This window comes from Maylandia zebra, linkage group LG14 (assembly GCF_041146795.1).
Source record: "Maylandia zebra isolate NMK-2024a linkage group LG14, Mzebra_GT3a, whole genome shotgun sequence".
In the NCBI taxonomy this organism is placed as follows: domain Eukaryota; kingdom Metazoa; phylum Chordata; class Actinopteri; order Cichliformes; family Cichlidae; genus Maylandia; species Maylandia zebra.
This window is the reverse complement of record NC_135180.1, coordinates 32,930,086-32,953,894: the sequence shown is the minus strand read 5'-3', so window position 1 is coordinate 32,953,894 and position 23,809 is coordinate 32,930,086. Positions and strand designations below refer to the sequence as shown.

General features: G+C 41.1%; 1 protein-coding gene across 1 annotated transcript; it reads left to right on the top strand.

Moving 5' to 3' along the window:
- The first annotated feature begins 114 nt into the window (after window positions 1–114).
- Window positions 115–23,327, top strand: yap1 (Yes1 associated transcriptional regulator). Its single transcript, XM_004560516.4, has 8 exons — window positions 115–818; window positions 1,976–2,211; window positions 11,557–11,675; window positions 12,583–12,696; window positions 17,290–17,453; window positions 19,519–19,646; window positions 20,661–20,773; window positions 21,576–23,327. Exons 1-8 carry the CDS (start codon window positions 618–620, stop codon window positions 21,809–21,811), a joined length of 1,311 nt encoding a protein of 436 aa, XP_004560573.1. The 5' UTR covers window positions 115–617; the 3' UTR covers window positions 21,812–23,327.
- Window positions 23,328–23,809: the final 482 nt, after the last annotated feature.

Genomic DNA, 23,809 nt, shown 5'->3' with positions numbered 1-23,809 from the left:
GGCTTTTCCAGTCTACCTTTAAACGCTCTTGTCCCAATCGGAGCCGTAAGTCCCGCCCTATTGGTGATTACGTCACTGGCGTCATAAAGTTTGATGTCCTCTCCAAAGTTTAGATCCGACTGGGGCTAAACTTTTTTTTTTTTTCTAGAAAGTGAGCTGCGGAGATTTGTACCGCTCACTATGAGCCTTGCTTAAAAGAATATCAACAACAGCTTGGACTTGGCCCGACACTCAGAAAAAGTTGGACTCTTTCACTCAACCGTTTGTGGTGTTTTTTCGTCTTTTGTGGCTGCATCTGCGTTTTTTTGGGGGGACGAGAGCATAAATTCCAATGTGGAGTTTATGCGCTTTGTTACGTTAACAAGTATGCCAGCAGGAAAAAACAGGAAAAGGCTGTCTTTCATTGCAGATTTCGACAGCTAACACACTTTGGAAGAATATCAAGTGCTCGACTTGTAAAGTTTAGAATGACTCCGAATAACTTTTACTGAGTGTCGTCGAGATTTTCAGATTTCTCCCGGCGTGGAAAAAAAGTTTGGGATTGGCTCACGTTTATTTTTTAACTTCCGAAGCCTAACTTTTTTGGGACATAAAGTTCGAAGACTGTTTTTGGGACAATGGATCCGAGCCAGCACAACCCTCCTGCCGGACACCAAATCGTCCATGTACGGGGCGACTCTGAGACTGACCTAGAGGCGCTTTTTAACGCTGTGATGAACCCGAAAGTCAATACCGTGCCCCACTCTGTGCCCATGAGGATGAGGAAACTGCCAGACTCCTTCTTCAAACCCCCAGAACCAAAGTCTCATTCCAGACAAGTAAGCCCGCCCTGGTTTTTACTGTGCCCGTACTCAGAAATCACAACTAAAAAGCAGGGCCCATCTTGTCGAGTTTCGGCCTTCAGGAGCTACGTGACTGGCACTTAGTTAATAGTTACTTCATCCTTCTCTGGTGCCATTTTTAGCCTTCAGCGTTATTGTTTTATTGGTCAGTCATCTTTGAACACACTTATTATTTTTTTAAGTCTTTAAGATATAATAACTTTATTCAGGCGGACTTGTATTGACCTGCTTAAATGAGTGTGCATTTCCATTGATGGGTTGTTTCCCCCCCTCAAACTGCATTTAATTTCCATTTAACACATTTCACAGCAAAAAAACAAAACAAAAGAGAAAAAAACCAAACATTAAAACAGCAAAGGCCGTGAGGGCTTTATTAAACGGCGGAAACATTCTCTTGCAGTCTTTGGCCGTAAGTAACCAAGAAAACCGATGAATATTGCTTAGCTTAGAATAAGTTGTGATTAGATGAGTGACAATGTAAAAATAATAAGGGATGGTTTGGTTAATAATTCATGTATAGCTATTTGCAGACGGATAACCGTCATGTTCGTATCATCTTAAATTTCCAATCCGACTTTTTTATGTAAACAACTTGATTTGCTGACAGGAAATCATATGATGGTTAAATTATCCTATATTCACCCACAGCCCCTCCCCGATCCCTTCTTCCATTTTCAGCTCTTCCAAGTTCCCGGTCGCTCCCCATAACTCTGAGGACTTTTTGTAATTAGTGCGCATGCGTGTTGGTGGCAAGCCCTGGATACCTCCCACACCCGAATAAGTCAAAAACATGCCTTCACATGCACATGAATAGAATTTATATACACTTTAAAGTGATTACAAATTATAAGGAGTGACTCAAATATTAAATGGGTAGAAATTATGTAGACTAGTACACACTGTCAATAAATTAAGACTGTGTTCTGTTTTTCATCCTCAATCCATTATTGCACTTGTATTTGAAACAAACAAAGCCTCATGTTTTTTTTATTCTTTCATAAATGTTTGATTTGTCTTTACATTTGCATATGGCCTTTTTTAATTATTACATGATAATTGATGTTTTTAAGTGAGGGTTTTCACTCAAACTCCCCAAAGAAAACTAACTGTGTTGTCTCTCAACCCCAACACAGGCCAGCACTGATGCTGGGAGTGCCGGAGTCCTCATCCCTCACCATGTCCGTGCACACTCATCCCCTGCTTCCTTGCAGTTAGGAGCTGTTTCTGGTGGCTCACTGTCTGGCATGGGCTCAACAGGGGCCTCTCCTCAACATCTTCGTCAGTCTTCTTATGAGATTCCTGATGACATGCCCCTACCAGATGGGTGGGAGATGGCCAAGACAGCCTCTGGCCAGAGATACTTCCTCAAGTATGTATGCTGCCATGAAGTGCATCATACAGTTTGTAAAAGTCTCTGAATGCTTGCAACCTGAAATGTTTTGAAAAATCGGTGATATTCATCTATCTTAACTTTTTATACTTATTTTATACTTATACTTAAGGGCGATCGTGGCTCAAGAGTTGGCAGTTCGTCTTGTAATCGGAAGGTTGCCGGTTCGAGCCCCGACTCAGACAGTCTCAGTCGTTGTGTCCTTGGGCAAGACATTTCACTCGTTGCCTACTGGTGGTGGTCAGAGGGCCCGGTGGCGCCAGTGTCTCGCCTCTGTCAGTGCGCCCCGGGGCTGCTGTGGCTACAATGTAGCTTGCCATCACCAGTGTGTGAATGGGTGGATGACTGAATGTAGTCTAAAGTGCTTTGGGGTCCATAGGGACTAAGTAAAGCGAATACAGGCCATTTACCATTTATTTAACATTATTACATCAGATGTCAGAAAATCCCCAAAATGGAAAATTTTGTCTAATTTTATGAGAACATTTTATATTTGTGCAAGTTCTAAAAAATGTGTTTAAAATCTTTGATTGCAATTTTATACATACATATTGTTGGAATAATCTTACTGATATTTACAATATGTATATCCCTGCTTATAAAGCAGTACAATCACTGGTTCAAACTTTTTTTTTTTTGTTGTGACAATGAAAGTTACCAAAGAATTGGTCTTGTGACAGGTCTCTATAGAGACCTCTGTACTACAAAGCAGGATTTAATCTTATCTGGGTAACTTCTGGATTAGCTCTGAAGTTTAACCCTTAACCCTAACCTGCTCCGGAACAGGTTAGGTTCCTGATTAGAGATCAGCAGGTATGAAATCACCACCTACTGACCAGGCAGTTCTTCAGAAACTGGCATCACCCTGCCTGAACAATCCCTCTGTGGGTAGAGTAGGTGGCTCTAGTTTTTCAGTAGTGTCTAAAGTCTTTGTGTTAGCTGATGAGCATCGGTGATAAATCTTGATTCATTCCCATATTTGTCAGCAACAATTTTACTCTTTGATAAGTGTTAGTCAGTAATATACGATCCTAAAACAGGACACCTATACTGCACTTTCTAACCTCATTTCAAATTTGTACATAGACTAAGCCTATATTTGAATTCTGTTGTTGTATTTAAACTTACTCTTAAATCCTTAAAAGACACAGATTGTAGCTGAGAGAATGAAAACTATAACTGTCTTATGCAAATTTGATGGGAATAGTTGATAACAGCTCATCAGATTCTCCAATATCTTAATGGGATATTTTTATCTGTTAACTCAGACAAGTGGCTACACTTTAATAATAGCTTTCTAACTAAAGTGGATACAAATACTTACATCATTTATGTAACCTCTTCATATTTTTCTCATTTTAAAGTTTACTCTTTCTTTGTAAAATCAGCTACTAGTACACTAATCAATGTGATTAGATATTACCAGCACCACCTCTTTCATGTGAACTCACGTGTACCTCGATTGGGAAGTCCTGGGCTAACTTAGTGAGTTAATAACCAGCTTAGTGTGACCACTTACCCGAACGCCAGTGTTAGGGTGAGTAAATCTGGATAACGAAGGATACCCTGGGTATGCTGAACTCGCTTCGTAGTACAGGGCCCAGCTCTCAATACTACATCTCTATTCAGCATACATTATGCTGACAATGATTTTCAAATCTGTTACACAATAGTTGCCACTGTGTCCAGAAAGAGACAATTGCAATAGTTAAATTGTAGGTTATTAAATTTGGTGGGCTCAGCAAACAAGAGAAGTCTTTTGAGCAATGATTGCTGTATCTAGTGCTCCTTTTCTTGGTCTCAGGTTTCAGTAGAGACAATGGAGCACTGTAGCTACCCCAGACAGCAAAGAACAGTTCTGCAAAGCTCCTCTGCTACTCAGTAGATCTTCTTCGCATTAATCATCCATAGTAATGTAGATTTCTTGTTTGCAGGTACTGTAGAGACCTTTAGGCTTGTCACAGGATGTATCGATTACTTCTCGGGTTTTGAGGGCTTTGGTTCTTTAATACTTTTTTGTGCATTTGTTACCCTTTTTATTTCCACTGTCTGTAGCTCTGGGCAAAGATGGGTTGAATTATTCATAAAAGTGGCGTGCTTGTCAACAATTTATGTTAATGTAATCTGCTCATTGTGAAGCCTTCTAAAGTTTATGAACTCTTCAGCAGCTCTTGTTTAAAAAAAGGCTTGACACTCAAAGTCCTCATTCTTTACTCAAAGGCAAAATGTTGTCAGTTCTAGGAAATGTTACTCTCTGACGCAGAGTCTGGACAAACATGATAGCTTCAAACTTACTTGGATCCCAAAAAAAAAGAGAGCTTTCATTACCACATGTTTTAAGGTTGCACATCTGGAGAACATCTGGCCCATTTTGTGGAGGCCAAAAAAATAATGGACAGGGAATAGAGGAATCAAAACAGTACTCTGAAAGACTCGAGATCTTTATGGTTCTTTAGAGTATTTTATCCTAAAATACTGATAAAGGCAGACTAAAATATAACGTGTTGGCAGTATAAAAGCCATAAGTTCACAAGTCAGGTGTGTTAACCGAGAGTCTTTCTGTGTATAAAAACAGTCATTTGATCTCACTGGTCGGTAATTTTTTTTTTTTAAATGCTAAACTATCCAATTATTCATAGATGATATAATATATACCTGTTTATATAGCGTATACCTGAGGGCCTCTTCCTTTCAACTCACATAGAGTTTGATGTTAACGGGATGTGAAACACATTTCTTTGCAGAGACTTAACTGTTTTTCCAACTGGCATGTTATACAACCAGAGTGAGTATAGTACACTGTGTTTGTGTTTGAGTACGGAAAACGCGAGGAGACATCTTCCACACAGATCAAAGAGCAGATATTTGATCTGGAATAAAAGCAGGCTTGCCAGAGCTGCTGGAAAAGACACTCCCCTATTTATAAACAGGGGCTGTCTGACCAAGATGTGTTGCAGAGAGAGTGAAGCAGAGCAAGAGTGTGCGTGTGTGTGTGTGTGCGCGCTAGCTATGGACTAGTGGGGGTGGGGAGTTGGTCACCAGCTAGGAAAGCAGAGAGTTGGGGGTTCACATTTCACTCTGGTTGCTTGCTGTTGTCCTTAGAGATAAATGAACCCAGGGTTGAAGTATTTTTTTTTTTAAGATACTATTTGTTTATTACTGTACTGCAGGATTATGCGTAACAATAACTGGCCTCTGAGTCAGTGAGTCTCTAGATTTCGATGCCTCACTCCTTCAGGAGTCATGCTCTGTTTTGGTATGAATGGAGCTGTGACTCTGTGATGGTGCCTCTCTGTGTCAATGAAGTTAAATGGCAGCCATGTGGAGATCACTAGAAGAGGGGGCCAAAAGAAACTGTGCCCTCCCCCTTTGTCCCAGCAGCGAAACAGTGATCTTTATTCAGACGACGGGCCTGTTGAGACTCATGTGAGCCTTCCCGAAATAGACAAATGGCTGACATGAAGTTTAAAGATGGGGGTGAGAGAGTGGTGGCTTTGTTAAGACTTTAACCTTCTTCACACCTGAAGTTCTGATATTTTTTTAAAAATTTAGTTTAATTTTGGTGTAAATACTAACCAGTGATGATAAGTGACAGATTTAGCACTTTTTTTTCTCCTTTAGAGTAGCAAATGGTGTTGAAGCGATATAAATATCATTTGATAAAAGTGATGCACCTTTTAAACCAAATTTTAAAAAATGAGACATTTTGTTATAACTGTTGGTGGTGATCAATAGTCGCAGCCCTAATGGTAATCAGAGTCAAATAGGATGCCGTCTTTTTTTGTTGTTTTGGCTGTTACATAAAAACAAATACTTGGAGAACGTCAACAAAGTCTGTTGACCTTTCGTCTTTTTCACAGCAGTTTGCTGCGGCCTTTGATTTATGACAGCCAGGGCACAGAGGTTGGGTCACCTTGGTTGTTGGTGGGACGGGGGCAGGGATGGTCTCCAGGGGTGGGTCATAAACTAATGAAGGTTTCTAATTTAGACACACCGGTGAACTAGGAGGGGTAATCACTGTTTCCGGGCGCTTATTAAATGCAGCTTTGAAAGAGCTTTCAGTTCGTGGGAAGTCAGCTCAAAGCAGAGTAAAGCTCTGGAGGGGGGGAGGCTATTATCTGCCCTGAGGGGCAGGTAGATCTACGTGTTGATGGACACTTTTGTCTTTTCTCGACTGGGTTTTTTAAATGTTTTGATGAGCTTGGTTTCACATGAAAAGAGCAGACTATGTGTCTCTCTTAAGGTTTAACTCTGCAGTGGCTAAAGATGATTCATGATTAGATATGCAAGGAGATGATTATCCACTGTGAAGAACTTTAATAAATCCTTTCTTTAGTGTTATGTTTTTAAAAAACAAATTATTTTCTCAGACTTACACTGCTGCAGAGTCCCGGGTAAATCGGCTAATAATCAGCTTTTACTATACTCTGTCTGTGATTTCCTGAACATCTGTTGCTCTAAATACAAGTCAGAGATTGCCTGTTTGCACAGGAAAGATGTTTATTTAGGCCTTATGCTCTTGCTGTAGTACATTATAATAACTCTGTTATGCTGATTTTAAACTATAAGATTATATTGATAAATCAATTCCAGCAGATAACATGGTAATATTTACTGCATTTAAAACAAAAATGGCCTAGTCAAGCTTTAGGCTCTCCAACTGTCGCCATGAATTGAGCAAATAAAGCTGCAATTGCAGTGTTATGTTGTCTTTTAAACCATAGTCAGACTTTAACTACTTGACAGTTTTTCATCTAGTCATTAATACTGTAGTGATGTAATAAATTAAATAAAAACAATATCAATTCATTTTTAAATTCACTAACAAGTTTTACCTTTATAGCTTGGCTAACACTGATCTTATAGTAAATGAAATAAATGGTATATATAATTGTTTTGCGATGAGTTTAAAGTGATAAATATGCAAATTGGTTTTCATTCTAAGATGTTGTAAACTAAGACCACTTGGTCAGTCACAAATGGTGCTGGGAAGACTGGGCTGTAAGCTTGTGCAAAGCCCTCATTTGGAGCAACTTTGTGTTTGACAAACTTTTGGTTTATTGACCACACACAGACAAGAACCTTCCTGTTCAACTTTGGCCTGTCAGCTCAGTACACAAACTGGACTGTGAGAAAGTCAGACTAATGTTTACCGAAGGTTTGATGTAACACCTCTGTTTCAGACATCAATGCCTCCACTGTCACTAAGGGCATCTCCACAGAGAAGTAGTCTCTGAGAGGTGGACCTCTCAGGTGGGATTTAGAGATTTCGAAATACTCGGATAACCTTATTTTAATATTGATATATTATTTGACTAAAAGTATGCACCTATTAATAAGTTTGCAATGTTACTTGGTAAATGATTAAGAGAAGTGCTTATGCGGAGTACTTTGTCAGGCAAGTTTTGCTTAAAAAAAAACCCCCACCTATTAATCTTTAATTACGACAATCCCTAAAATTACATTCAATCTTGAAATTACTCTTAAAAAATAAACAGTGGAAAAACCGAGGAACATTCAGTCCTGGTACTTCATGAACTAGTTTCCTCATTAATACAAACCACCCTTCAAAGGGAAACTTAAAGCCACAATAGGGTCACAAAGGTTGCCCCAATAATCTCTCTTGATGATGTCCTGCTGATAGAGAGGCAGCCAGGCATCTCCAGTCAACGAGAGTGGAGGTGGTCACCCTCAACTTAGAGGCCTGATTACATCTGGCCTCCCCCAGTGCACTCTTAAGTCATTGGCTTCAACCAACTTCCAAGCACATACTCCCAGGGTGGAGCTCCTGTGGTCTGACGATCCCATTTTTAACATTTGACAACTCAGCTGTGGGAGTGCTTCATCACTGCTGCACTTCTCATAGCTTCACTCCCCTGTATTACACCAGCGAAATGCAGCACTTGACATCTGGATTTGAAGATGTGCAATTTCAGTGGAATAAACAGTCAGCCTGGACTGAAATCGAGCTTTGATCTGGTGTTTTGAAGGTGGCAGAGGTTATTTGGAGACTTTATGTTTTTTGAGTAGTAAATTCTCTACAAAGCCAGATGCAAACGGCCATAGTTTTCATGAGCATAAACAGGCAGGCTGTGTGTTTGTCATACTAGTTTATAATACTACAGTAATTCACTGCAGCTTTTGAAAAATCAAGTGGGGGAATTCAGACTTTTGCACGTAAGGGATCGTGAACCCTTTATAGCACACTCCGGAAACCTGAATCTCTTAAATCTCAGATTTTTCAGTCAGTCCTTAACGATTAGCACTTTGCATTGTATTTTTACTCCAGTTAGTCCTGAGCAGGAAACTTATAAGTCATCCCATATATCATTTCAGCAAAGTAGAGTTTTGCCTTCATGCCTCAGCAAGACATGGTCAAACATGACAACTTGAGCAAAAGATGGAAAGTAATGGATCGCATTTGAAAGACATTGTTCTTCTTGGCTGCAGTACCTGGTCATTTGCAGAAGAAATGATGTGTTATAGTTTGTCTGTGATGATTCCCAGACAAACATGAGACTTTTTTTTTTCCCCACCACCTTGTCCCGTCATCTAAACTAGGATTTGGGGTTGGAACACCAAAAGATGTTTGTGTTAACAAAAAAAAATCCCCCTTAAGGGACTTAATTTGGGGGAGGAGGATGTTGTTGTTTATGTAAACCATGTGACAGAAATAGAATCTAGCTGCTAGTTCATTGTTTATGGATTGAAACGTGTCTATACAGGTTACATTTTTTTGTGGCATGTAGACTTATTTTATTCTGTCCATTCATGTGCTTAGTGTGTAATCACACAGCAGCAGTTTGTGTGTAAAGAGTCAAAAGACGCCATTTATTTTAAGTATTCTCTTAATGTTTGGGTCGCAGCTTGAATGAGAGTTTTGAGAGCACAGTTTTACAGCTTACTTAAAAAAAATTGTAAACTTTTTTTGCACTTGTATGGATCAGGACCAACCCCAAAAATATCTTGCCCATCCCCGGGTATGCAGTAGGGAGCAGGGTACAAAGGCTGCCTTGCTGTGCTCGTTGTGGTGTCAGAAACATGTAAAGAAAACACCGAGCAGTTGTGACCGTGGGGTTGCAGATCATCAGCAATTCCTAACAGCAACTGGTGGCCTCCAGCCGTCCCAACAGTTGCCATGACATTGTTTTGTTTTATGTTTCACCTACAGGAAGCCGTGCAGCTGACCATATATGGTTGGTGGCAGGTTCAGTGAATAGATTATCTTTTAGTTTTAAAACCTGGTGATGAATTACTGACTCTTGGTAACTCATTTACCGGTTTTCTCAGTTTCTTTTCAATATTCTTTTCAGCACTATTGAACAGAAAGTCGATTTCATCACAGGCTTTTAGATCATTATTGCCTGTATTTTGAACTAAGGCTTTGTTTACAGTTGTTGTGGTTGATTTGATCAACGGAAGTTGGCAGTTCTAACTAGTCTTTGATAGAAAATTCAATATACCTTTTATCTGTGCATAACTTCAAGAATCTGATTTTAAGGTTTTAAAGTTTTATGTTCCTATCAGTGTTTTCTTTTTTTCCCCACTTTTAGCAGTTTTTTTTTTTTGCCATTGACGTGCAAGGATGTGCAGGCCTCTCATTTACAATAAACCCTCCCTTCCCTTTTACCCTAGTGCCCGTCTCCCTGCCTCCTCCCCTGTTCTCCCCCCACCCCTCCCCACCCCCCCCATAACAAATGTCATAGTTTCCAGAGTGGGGAAAAAGGCAGGAAATGGGGCAGGGCGGGCACTCAGACTGTAACAGAACCACAGCAACTCACACAGCCAATGGAATTCAGGGGATTTGCTTCTGTAGATTTTTTTTTTTTTTAACTTTCACTTGTTTTTTTTCTTTTCTCCAGTTATATGCCCCTCCTCTCCCTGACCTTTCTTTCTCAAGGCCCCCCCAGTCTGAGCAGTTCCAACTATTTTGCTTGGTTTGCGGTGCTTGTGTGGGTGTGTGTGTGTATATGTGTGTGCGTGTGAGGGCTGGGGGAGGGTTCGGTAGGGGATTTGGCAGCTCCTTTGATCAATAAAGCATAAACAAGAGGGGGCTTCAAAATGGGCTGCATTGTATCGGGGGAGGAGTGCTGAGTCAGGTCCTCTCGCTCTCTGGCCTGGGATCGAGAGCAGACAGGCAGGCTGGGATTACCGCAGAGGCCAAGAGAAACTCTCTGAATCTCTCATTTCACCCAGCTGTTCCAAAATCTGTGCTAATGGCGTTTAGGGATCAAATTAACAGTGAGTTGTAAAGAAACGCAGTGGGTGGAAGGACACCATTAGAACCTGGGGTATAATGGATAGCTGTGGGTAACATTTAGGTGCATGACAAACAAACTATTTTTGCCATGTGTGTTGAAATAACTCAGTCAAGTTACATTATAAATGCAAGATTTGTGGTGATGTATGAAACAAAAACACTTGAATTTCATGCCTTTTGTATGAGATTAGTTTTTGTTTCTTTTTCAAAAAAATGGGATAGTTAAAAAAAAAAAAAAGAGAGAAAACAAGTGAATAGTGGGGTTTTAGGTCGTAGCTCAGTCTGTGCCTTTGTCAAGCAGGTGAAAGCTTTGTAAATGTGGCGCCAGATTGTTAAAGCCCCTGACACTCTGTAGTGTCCGAGCCGCTTCCAGGAAAAAAGGACCCCCTGCATTGAGCCCTGGGACTGACCCTCCCTCAATAGAGAGGGTCCTGCTCGGGAGAGGAGGGCTTCCTGTATTAGCTTTCCATCTTAATCAAGCAACAAGTACCAACAAAGCACTAATTATCAATGCCTTCACAGAATGAAACACAATGCCTCCTCCCCCAAGCCTCAGTCCTGTTCCAGCAAAGATGAGCCAGAAAATAGATGGAGCAACATTGTTTGATGTTACAATGGGTGTTTTAAAACCAATCATAGGCCGCTACACATTTTCAAGAAGCTTTCAGCCTGACTTGACTTATTTTCATTTTTTGCAGTGTGCTGCTTTTGTTTTGTCTTATTTCAAATATAATTTAATGTGGTTTTTTTTCTTTTTTCCATTGTTATTCAATACACATAGATTCAAATCATGAATGAATGAGTAGTGTAAATCTAGACTGAATCCAGGCTGGAACACACACAGTCAACATTGAGTTTCGCTTCCAGTAACAGTCATCATTTACAGAACGGGGGGGGGGTAGATTCAGTGTTTTTGTCCATGAGGTTGATGAAATGGGTCTGAGTCAACATTTATGTGTTGTATTGACATAGCCCTAGTTTGGCCTTACTGCTTATTAGTTGTAGGAAATCATAGATGGTCATTTCTGTGACTTATTTTTATTGGCTGTCCTATCTCCTTACAGCCACATTGATCAGACCACCACTTGGCAGGATCCGCGCAAGGCCTTGCTCCAGATGAACCAGCCTGCCCCTCCCAGTTCTGTGCCAGTCCAGCCGCAACCTATCATGAACCCAGCCAGTGGTGTGTATCTGTTGATTTTGTCAAATTTAGTTTTTATATCAGCGGCAGTGCATGAAATGCATTGTGTAATTTTCAGCAGTGAATGGCAATTATTTCAGTTCTTCCTTTGCACAACGTTCATAGTGTATTTTTTTCAACATGCATTTTTTGTGTGTTCACATATGTAAAGCAAAACAATAAAAAAAAAAAAGAAGAAAAAAATTATACCGAACAAGTCAGGTACAGTCTGGTTCTTACCTGTTACTACTTGGTGTACCTCAGGTCTGTCCATACAGTTGGAATTTGCCCTAGGTGAGGGAAGACTGAGGCAGAACGTTACGCGTCCTGTTTGACATGTTTGGGAACTCTGACTCAATAGCTACTTTTGCACATGCACACACTGTGTGATGTCCTTTAAAGCCATGTGAGAATATAGCAGGGAATCGGTCCACTGAAATCACAGCAAGCGAGTCCTTCCTCTCGCATGCTGTACCTGGCCGCCACCCCTCATCTAAACAAACAGCGTTTCCAGTATTAGAATGCATCTGAAGTGAACCATCTCCAATATGGAGCTACATGTCAGAAAGGCCAGTTTTGGACAAAGGCCAGATCAGAAACTGGGTAAAGATTAAAGATTACCGATCTGGTAACCCATTGTTAGTCATCTGTCAACTGTTGACAGACAGGATTGTTTGATTTCAGTGGCTGATGGCAATGATTAATTCAGAGATGAAAGATTACGACCATCTCTAATTCTTCTGTCTATTTATTCCTTTTGCTTTCTATATGGGAAGTTTTTGCTTTGTTTTGGTCTCTTTGTCAGCTGACTGTAAGAAGTTTAAAAAATTCTGCCAGTCAATTAAAGCATAGATTGAACCTGTAGGATCTCTTAGACTTTGTTTGTTTTTTTTTTGCATCGTCCCTTTAGGATCCCTCCCTGACGGCTGGGAACAGGCTATTACAGCAGAGGGAGAAATTTACTACATCAATCACAAGAACAAGACCACATCCTGGCTGGACCCACGACTTGAGCCACGTTATGGTGAGTTTGCCTTGGACTGAGATTGTTAGTGTTAAAGTGTGTTGTATTGATTAAATATAGGAAAGTCATTGTTAGACACCTGAAAATATAATTAAATGTTCACACTTGAGGGAGGTGTTCCTTCTCCACTTTTGGTTCAAAGTTAATGTAACCACACCAGAGTGCTTTGGGCTATCTAGACATAGCATTGGTGGTTGAAGGCAGATTTTGTTAAAACCCCCACCCTCAAAATTCACACCTACACTTTTGTCAGCCGTTTTAGTTATGGCACAACAGCTGAGTTTGCCATTAATCCCTCGGGCCAAACTAAAGTTAGCTCCGAGTGTGTGGTGGTCAGGGTTGGTGAATTAGTGACAGAGCCAGGTACATGTGTTCGGACTACTCTGTGGCCAAGGGAATAAGCTAATCCTCCCGTGTGCCAGAAAGACTTCCTGAGATGAGGGCTTATGTCACTCTGACTCATTTATTCTTCAGGTGACATGCTTTTCATCACTGAAGTGTTCCCCAGGGAACTTTACCCTGGTTCACAAAGGCAACATGTGTGAATCAGCGTGCGGCCCGCTTAAATTTAGTGTTAGTTTTTTACCGAGCATGGCCACTTAAAGGGCAATTTTTATGTAAGCAATTGTGTGTCCCTGTTCTGAAAGCAGACAGGAAAGTTCAAAACAGAGTTGTAAGGGGAGTGGGGCAGCTGGGGAGAGATGGAGGCTTTAATCGGCAAAGCTCTTTGAAGGTTTATAAGTCTTGAACACACAAGGCTGCTGGGCCCCTGAAAGCGAGAGAGGGGGAGAAAGAGTGAAAGAGACAGGCTCTTAACTCATTATGTGCCATAAACATGATTTTGTTCCTCATGGTATAACATTTTTTTTTTAATAATAATTGTTAAAACGTCACATTTATACTGCTTGTATTTCTCATTTGCGGCAGTTTGTACCTTCTTAGGTTTACAAAAAATTGTAAAACTTATGAATTTTGAACTGTTTTTTTAATTCCAGTAGTTTTGTTTGTTATCATTTTTTTGTATGCATTTGCACTTTTGTACTATTTAAGTAAGCTCCTGTGCGTCAGAAACCCCTATACTGCTGCTATGTAGGTCTTCAATCATAAGCCAACTGCTTTGATAATGGAGGCTAATTTGAGCTTTGAGAAGAAAAGCAGCAGAGTGCCTTTAACTGAGGGTTGTTGCCGGCTGCCTTCCCCCTGTGTGAGGCCCAGTGCAGGCACAGCCCCATTCTGCTGTAGCTCCAGACAGACTTGAATCTTTGCCAGGCCTCTTTATTCTGTGTTCCAACTCTTAATCTGTTCCAGACCTTTTCAGTCAAAGAACTCTAAAGAGGGGAGGGCATGGGAGTGGTGGAGGGGGGCAAGGCGAAAGGGGAGGAAAGAAAAACTGAGGAATAGAGAGAAAATGACGATGGGATAAACATGCATCCTGTTTAAGATCCAAAAAGGTGGTGAGCAAGCTGCGAGTCCACGGTGACGTGGGAGTTCAAAAGGGGACTGGCTAATGTGGATGTCATATCCTATATGTGTTGCTGTGGGCACATACAGGAAATGACAGCAGAAAGACCAAAAAATTCCCCTGGGACTTCAATGTTTTCATCTGAAGACTTGGCGTAATACTGTTTGAGTACTGTCAGAGTACTAAACCAGAAAAGCTGGAACCTTGTTGAAAATGTCGCTGTCATAGGGTAGTTTGGCATTTGTGATACAAACAGAATTAAGAAATGTCATGTGGAAAAAGTCAGGAGCAGCTTCTTAACTCTCAAACAGCATCCCGTGGATGGATAGTTTATGTTTGAGTTTTGCCAAACTTTGCCAAAATATTCTATGCTTTTTTTTTTTGCTTTTTTTTTTATTGGTGACCATTAAATGGAATTGAGTGTACGCATTAATAGATTTCTATTAGAAGTGTCTTGATTTTCGCCTGACTTATTTTTTTCATGCCTCTCAGAGCCAAGTCGGCACAGGCTGGTTTTAGCTTACTGAGTACAAGATGATAAAACTTTGTTTGCATCACATCCAGTCTGTTTTGCCGCTTTACTTATCTTGATGCTAGAAATACAACACCTTCCCAAGATGCCTTTTTTTTTTTTTTTTTTTTTTTGTTAAACTTGTTAAATCGAAAGCAGGTAAATATTTACTAAGTCTTAAAAGGTGCTGAGGCCTGGTCATATAGAGAGCTTCCCACAGCTGGCACACCCTCAACTTTACCTGCCCCAGGTGATCTTGTGGTGTAATATGCCTGCCAGTGTGATTGACTGATAAGGGGTTGTGTCGCTGGCTCGTTGTCTTGCAGGAGTGCGTGAAGAAGACAAAAGGCAGACAGCATTAACTTGTCTCTTATCTGACTGGCTCACCGGCAATCACTACCTCTATGTGCTGCTTACTCAAACCACCTCTCCAAAAGTACACACACACTCTCACACACAGTCTTCTTTGCCTTGAGTGGCCTCCTTTTAAAATATCAGTCTGGCCCTGAAATGAACCTATCCTTGGCAACTATCTCGCCCACAGATGTAATTCCCTTCTTTGATATCTGCATTGCTTGTGCATAGTTCATCCAGTAACATTGGTTATTGTTGCTATTTGGTCTGCAAAAAGAGTCCTTGACTTGGTTTTGCAGCAGGAACTTTGCTCCCCTGAAGGAAACCGTTGACTTTGACTAATCACATAGTTTTGTTGAGCATAATTTACTTGGCAGAGAACTAACAAGGTTAGCAAATCTTCTGATTTTTGTAGTTTTTTGTAAAATTAGGCGAAACGACGCGATCGTTCTGCAGAATTTTTTCACCTTGTTCTGCAAATTGGCTGGAGGAGGAGGTGATTGGAAGCTGACTTCCCTTTGGCACTGTTCGTATGAATAAAAGGTTACTGTCATAAATAGAAACTGGGGTCAAAATAAAGACCCAGGTTTTGACATTAAAACTTCTCCTTCATCTTTTGGCTTTGTGTATCAGTGGATCTCTCCATATGTGTCCCATCGCTTTTACGCAACTCGTCTTCAAAGCTAAGGCCTTAACAGATCTGCAGCTGCTGACATGGCCCATGCGTAGAGACTCCATCATGAGAACAGTTAATGGTGCCCCGATGGCGGAGCGCTCCAGCCACAAAAGGCTTCAGTATCTGCCAAAGATAAGAAGTAGGGAGAAGTAACAGTCTCCCACGGATTCTCTTGACGTGTGTGTGGGGGAAGCTGCCTACATGAGTCTGTGTGTGTGCGCGCGCTTGGGGTGGGGCTGCTGGGGAGACATTGCGGTCAGAGAGGGGAGGGGACGGTGGAAGGCAAGGCAAGGTGGGGCCTCCAAAGCTTCCCAGGGAGAGCCCTCAGCTATGGTTCATTCAGCCCCTGCAATAGTGTAAACAGACAGTGATTGAATGGTGATGAGAAAGGTGCCGGGGCGGGCAGGACAGAACAGAGAGGGCCAGACCCGCATGAAAGTTGCGCCCCCGCCCCATTAAAGCTTTGTTGTGATTGGCGCTTCAAGCACATAAGCAAACAGCACACCTCGTTGGCTCCTTTATTGTTGGTGCAACACATTCACGTTTACTCCACTGCAAATGTGTGACCTACTTTGCATGCATAGATTGCAGCATCGCATTGTGCTTTACACTTATGTTTATTAGACCCACCCCCACTACACTGAAGAATAACAAAGATTTCATTGGGGAACAGCTGTGTTTTCAGTACAAACACATTTGTTCTGATATTGTAAACATGTAGTCGGCTTACAAATGCTTAATGCAGTAACATTTGTTGTGTAAAAGAGCCTTTAACGTAAATTTAGAAGTGGTACTGTGTTTGCATTACCTTAGGTAGGCCTGCACTATATTAATGGGCACAGAGCAATCATATTGCATGCGTTAAATCAGCTTAAGTGGACACATCAAGCCAGGGTAAGAAGGCAGTCAGTCTCGAGGGATAAGCGGCGATTTGTTTAGAAGGAAACAAAACGCACAATGAAAGGATAAGTCATGACTGATGCAATGTACAAAACTAACAAAGCTCGTCTTAGTCAGCGAGTGGGAGGAGATCAGGTCTTACAGGAATAGTGATTGTTTTAGATACTAGGTGGACAACTTGTGCTGGGACTTCCCTTGTCCTACACAACCTGCTGCACTGGATCCTCTTTTGCAATTTCACTATGTGGACAAATGCACAAGTTGTTGGTCTTGTTATGTAGTATTTAAATGCAGCGATCCATTAAAGAGGTGAGGTAGCAGGAAGTTTCTGAAGAGAGATGGGAAGATACTAGTCTATCTAGTCTGCTAACTAGAAATCATGTATGTTAGTTTTATTGCCAGCTTCTGAGAGCTGACATTGTTAAATTTGCATATATCTCAATATAGTAAAGTCCAAAGGATAAAGGTGTCTCATAAGCACAGCACTTAAGTTTTGCTGTCAGGTCTGAATATTCCCCCGCTTTGCCTAAAAAATATTTTGAAAGTATAATGATTGTCCTCAGTATTTCCTTTACAACAAAGCAGTTAGCAACCATTTTTTGCAAAGTTTATCCTTGTCGTTACAGCATTTGGGGTCTTTGTATTATGTGCATTTGACTGATATGTAAACAACTTTTATTTTATTTGTAGCTCTGAACCAGCAGAGAATTTCCCAGAGTGCTCCAGTGAAACAGGCCGGGCAGCTGCCTCCCAGCATCAGTGGAGTTATGGGAAGCAACAACCAGATGAGACTTCAGATGGAGAAGGAAAGACTGAGACAGAAGCAACAGGAGCTGCTTCGGCAGAGACCACAGGTCAGGAATCGGAGTTAAAGCAGCTCAAAATATTTTTAAGGCCTTTTGGAAGTGCCAGGGCCTCATGGAAGAACAAATGCTTTTCAGTATGTTTCCACCACGATACTGAACCTCAAACTGTTCATTTGCTGAATGAGTGCAGCAGCAAAATGTTTACACTTTAAAATGTACAGCTTTAAAATCTTGGCAGGGATAGTGGTGGATCCTAAGCCTCTTTGATCAGTCTTTATTGTTACACCACACTGCAGTGAAGTCTTGTGAGTCATCGTCCTTAATAATTATCACTTCCTAAGGTTGATGTGTCACAGTGGTGCCACCCACGCAGGGTGGAGCGGTAGTTTACTCAAGGCTGTGTCATAGTACCAGATTTGGAGCTTTATGATTATGAATGAGAGTGCTGGTGACTTTGTTTACCATGCCTCAGGTTCAGATGGGTTGTTTAAAGTTCACTGTAGGACGTGACCCGTGTGTATGCAGGCACTGGGTTATAAAGGGAAAATTATTGGAATTGTCCTTTTTAAGAGAATATGCTCTGCATGCTTATGTAGCCTGGTTACTGTTGGCTTTTAAAGAAGGAGATTATGAGAGTATGATGAGCACAAACACTTTCTTTCAGATACTTTGGACTATTAGCTATTTTAAAAGCCTTAAAATCAGAATTATGAGTTTATTTACAATTTTTGTTTTTGTTACGTGCATGACAAGTGCCCGCGAGCAAAAGTGGGACCAGACTATTTCAGTGAAGCTGCCTGATTTCACTTAGTGTCTTGTGTAGACAAACACAATTAAAATGATGGATAGAAATTCATCAGTTATGTAAAGAAACATGAGCAACTGAATTATCCAAGGCTCAGACATCCACGGCCACCAGTTAAAATGGAAAATAAAATGTGGAAAGGCACTGCAGACCAGGCAAAGATATAAAGAGGGGTTCTGTCTAGCCGCTAGATTCCAATAAACCCGAAACCCCTGTAACTCTGCTCTGTTTGGATTATGGTGGCTATCATTTATTTACAAATCTTGTAGTGCGTGTCAGGAGTACATTGCATAACGTTAGGCGTGTATGGGGAGTTCAATTTTGGAGCAAAACTTGACACAAATGGAAATGTATGCACTTATGCAGTTATGTAATGAAGAATAGGTGAGTGGCTAACTTAAAACCCTTTGTAAGGTAATTAATACTACAGGAAATAAAATGAATTATTGATGTTGCATTGACTATGACTAGCTTATAGTTAGTCCTTCACTTATGCATGGCAACATAAATGTGAAAAGCCGTAGAATTGCCGCAACACAATGGAGATTGCTGCAACTTCAAATGCAGATGAGCCATCAGACATGCCTTGCCGGGCGTGTGCTGCTCAGACAGCCGGTTTAGCTAGCTTTATTTTTACGTGGTTTTGATAGTGTCAGCAGGTCATTTATCACACAACTGCAACTTTTGGTTCAGCTGAAACTGTTCCAAAGTTCACTGCAACAGCTGTGTGTTTGAAGAGGTAAATTTACTTTATGCACTTATTGAAAGCGTAGGCTGCCTCACTTTTGTTTCAAGGAATGCACAGATGGCAGATATCAGCAACCTATACTGCACTACATGCTGCAGTGTCACTGAGCCAAGGTTGAAACGTAATCTTATTACTGACTACTTATACTTGATTTATTTTACTTGCTGATACCAAATACTAAGTAGAAAAAAAAAAGTATAATTAGTGCATTTCCAATAGTGTCTTTGTAGAATTTTAATGAGAGCTGAAAATGGTGACTATGGTCAGCTCTGTTCACATCCCCTTAGAAGGAAGGGGGTGAAAAAGAAAAGCATGACTTCATATCCTCAACCTTATCTGATTCCTCATGTGTAGAAAACAATTGTCTACAACTGTGGCCGGCCCCTCATGTAATATGACACCGTGCAAGGAGAGAAATGGAGACCAACATGTCTGACAGCAGACCAGTGAGGCTGTAAAAAAACGCCTCCATGAAGCTCTAGCTGTGTATAATTAGCTTTGGATGTTAGGGGTGGTGTTGACAGTGTTGCTCATGAGTTTTTGTGTCTTATTATCCGCAGGAGCTGGCTCTAAGGAACCAGCTGCCTACCAGTATGGATCAAGATGGCAGCACAAACCCTGTGTCCTCCCCTATGGCTCAAGATGCCCGGACCATGACGGCCAACAGCTCTGATCCATTCCTCAACAGGTTCGGTTTACACATAAGCCAGGCGTGTTCGGTGTGGAACAAAATAAGGAGACAATCAACCGCTACAGTCTGATTGGCACCAGCTGACTTTTGGTTCAGCCCATCAGACTTTATCCTGTTTTAGGGATCTGTGTGCAAAACTTTTTGAGCTGTGGTAGTAAAAACAGAAGGCCAAACTCTGGGCCTTAACCCTCTTCACATGGTAATGACTCATTCAGAGCAGCAGATCTGTGCCTGGAGTTCAGTGATGACCTCTGGTGTACAACTGCTGCAGTAAAGTCAGTCAGAGCTTAAATGGCGACGCAAGTTATGAAATAATACAAGACCACTCTTTTATTTTAAGAGTGAGACAGCCCCCCCACCCCCTCCAAAAAAAATAAATAAAGTGAAAATCTGCTGGTCTGAGGCTGTACAGATTTGAACAACAAAGGTACAGGAAGCTTTTTATTGTGTGAATGCTGCCCCACGGTATGCTGGGAAATAATTTCTAGTAGTTCAAGCTCTAGTTCTTCTGTGTGCACACAAAGTGAGGAAAAGAGCTGAATAGCAAGCAGGCCATGAGAACATGTGGTCCAGTCAGTAGACAGGCCAACCTAATCTCCCCTCCTCCCCCTGTTCCCTGCACTCCTCTGCGCTCACAATGGCCTCATTCATCGTGCCTCTGCCATACTCTGCCTACATATTTTTCTGCTAATTAGTATAGGCTTGTCAAATGTCCTCTCTCTCATTTTGTCTCAGTTGCCCCTTTCATTGCTGCTCTTTGCCTATGTACTGCAATATAGTGTAGATTAAAAAGGGGGAAAAAAAGTGAAGCTCACTTTCAATGGTGTCACTGCAGATTAGTCATCACGTAGCGTTTCTAGAGGGTTGAACCATTTAAATGTGCATGTATGTAAAGGGAGTTAAGGCCGCTGATTTCAACAGTTCACTTTTAAAGTAAACTATAGGCCATTAGAGTTCATTGGTAACAGAGCAGCATTTCTAACCAACATTTCATCATTTCTGCATTTCCAGCGGGACCTACCACTCCAGGGATGAGAGCACAGACAGCGGCTTGAGTATGAGCAGCTACAGTGTCCCTCGCACTCCAGATGACTTCCTGAACAGTGTGGATGAGATGGATACAGGTGAGCCACAGAGACTAATATTTTTGACCCAAGTGGAATAAAAGTGCTCAGTCAAAATAAACAGGCTGGAACCATCTCCTGCCGAGGGGTGCTTAAACATTTTCATTAACCAGTCAGATAAAGGTTTTTCAATATGAACAATTTAGCCGGATTCCTTTCTTGCCGTTTGCTTCCTGCAAATTTAGACTTGAGTCTTTTAAAAAATTGCAGCTTTTAATCTGAAAGGCTACATTTTGAATATAAGAACAAAAAAGATGTTTATTGTCCTGAAAACAGAATGTAGCCCTATTAGGGAAACGGATCATACAAAGGCCTAAGAGATGAGGAGGTGGACATAATGACATTTGTATCTGTTTCACACGTTCTGATTAAATGCGTCGATGCATGTGCACATCAAAACATATGAAATGCTTGCATCTGACTTGAATTCTTGACTCTTGATTCATTTCTGTCTGAATGGGATGGACCGCACTTCTTCTGTCGGTTTGGCTTAATGATTTGCTCACGGCTGCTGATTATTATTGTACATATTTCTGCATTCCCTTCATAACCGAATGCCTTTTTGTTCACAAGTCATTACTGAAATGATTTAAAGTGAACTATTTTAATACATTATCATAAGATATGCCAATTCATTTTGGTTAACTTACATCTAATCATACCTTCTTTTTAAACTAGCTGAAGTTGAGGTTAAAAGTTACTGGTACTGAACTGCTGTAGCCTTGAGAAACTTTTTCACACCTGTTCTGGAGCAAGTAACATCAAACAGTATCAACATTTTTTTTTCTTCCCTCTTCATCAGGGGACCCACTTGCACCCTCCATGGCAACACAGCCCAGTCGTTTCCCTGACTACCTGGATACCATTCCTGGAACAGACGTAGATCTGGGCACCCTGGAGGGGGAGAGCATGGCGGTGGAAGGTGAGGAGCTGATGCCCAGCCTGCAGGAGGCGCTGAGCTCAGACATCCTCAATGACATGGAGTCTGTGCTGGCAGCTACCAAGCTCGACAAGGAGAGTTTCCTCACATGGTTATAGAAAAGCCGAGCTGGCCACTCCTTCCTCGCTCCTCTACCTACACTCTGAACTTCTGCCTGCTCTAATCTGTGAAGGAATCATAGATGATTTTATCAGACATTTCAGCAAGCCTCTCGGGACTTCTGTGTCTGTGTCAGCATGTAAGGCCAACCTCTTTTTTTTTTTTTCCTGGCAGTATTGTTCTGTTCTCTTCACTGGTTGTGTTATCTCTGTATTTTGTCTGTGTCTTCAAGGCTGGCCTATGAACAGACAATTATGCAAGGGTCCCCAAATCTTTCACAGGCCTGTCAGTGAATCTAGGGCATATTTACCCACTGGGCAGGTGCTTCCACTCTTCTGCCCTGATCAGTTATCCCCTGGAGTCTCTGGAGCCTCTTTCTTGCAAAATAGCATGACGCATCACTACTTAACTGTATTTGGGACTTTTGCATCTAGCTAGTAGCTTTATATTTGGCCTCATGTTTTTATTCTTTTTGTTGTTGTTGTTTTGTTTTTTTCAACAAGCCTGAAAAACCAAAAATGATGTATTTGGAGCATAAAGAACAATACTGATTTGGAGTAAAGGTAACGTGAGGCCCATGTTGCTTGGGGTGGGGGTGGGAGGGGTTCGAACCTGCGGATTGACTGCACCGCTGCTTGGCTGTGCCAGCAAGTCTAAGTTAAACCTTTGATAGATCAAGTGCCTTCAGTTGTATTTTTTTTATTTTTTTTTATTTTGAGATGCGAGCGACACGAATAAATACCCACATTTCTATAATTCAGCGACAAGCACACTGCTGTTCCCGTAAACGGCAGGCATACTTCCCTCTAATGTTCAATGATCAAAATTGTATGTTTGGGGTTCCCAGCCTGATTCACAATCCATTCGTCGTTTTATCTTTTTTAGTGTTCTATTTTTAGATAACTATATATGTATGATAGTTTAGATCAAATGGCATTTTACTTTCTTTTTTTTCCTTCTTTCATACATGGATTGAATCATTTTATTTTATTTTTTTTAGACGGGGTCGTCTGTTATATCGCAGCACGACACTTCAATGAGATCAAACCAGCCAGGACTTAATCTTGGTGGTCTGATTCTGTTTGGACTCTTTTTAAACCCATTTATCTGATTCTCTCGTCTCTGCTTTACTGTATCCACTTTAATGTTATTGTATTTTTGATATTCACATGCAGCTTTTTTTTTCACTGTCTTTCCTGAACATTAACCAAAAAGGCAGGTCTCTTGGCTCAGAACAAAGTATAGCTCTTTGATCAATGAAACCTTATGACCACATACAGTATACAACAGTTACAATGTTGGAACCCCCCCGCCCCTCCCGTCTATGCGACGCTGTGTTGAGTGTTTTAAATGAAAGGTTTATAGACTGCAGCCAGGACAAGTTTTAGCAGGTTTAAGAGTCATGTCAAGGGGTAGAGTAGAGGATCAGTGTGTGACTGATGGTGGTGAGTTTTTCCTTTTGCCTGTGTTTTGTTTTTTTGTTTTGTTTTGGGGTTTTTTTTTGGGGGGGGGGGGGGGGGGGTGGCATAATAAAGAAACAATCAGATATCTCAGTCAGGAATTGTTGATGCAGATTCCAAAGATGTTTTTGTAATGACACTAAAAACTTGTATTTTGCTTCTATCTTTAGAGACCAGAAACGGTATGATTTGTAAATCAGCCTGTGTTTGAACAAACTGTATAAGCTAATAATGAGAACATGTTTTAAGTGTTAATGGGCACGTCTAGCTGAGAGAGTTTTTTTTCCCTCCCCTTCTGTTTGGGATGGTTGTTTCGAGTGACTAACCTTGAGATTTTTAAGGATGAGGTTTCAGAGCGGAGAAAAGAGCGATTCTTCTACAAGCACTCACATGTTTACATACTCGGCCGCAGTTGAGACAACACACTGACAATTCTCACATAATCACGTTATTTTTTGATGTTTACACAATGACTACATATTTGCATTACTGCAGTAACCTTTGAATAATCAGCCTGCTGCGTGTGCCCCTGGTTTA

What these genes read in the sequence shown, in the direction of transcription:
- yap1 (XM_004560516.4), top strand. Translation starts at nt 618, where the DNA reads ATGGATCCGAGCCAGCACAACCCTCCTGCCGGACACCAAATCGTCCAT. An exon ending in CAAAGTCTCATTCCAGACAA is followed by an intron (nt 819 to 1,975) that starts GTAAGCCCGCCC and finishes ACCCCAACACAG; the next exon opens with GCCAGCACTGATGCTGGGAG. An exon ending in TGTGGATGAGATGGATACAG is followed by an intron (nt 20,774 to 21,575) that starts GTGAGCCACAGA and finishes CCTCTTCATCAG; the next exon opens with GGGACCCACTTGCACCCTCC.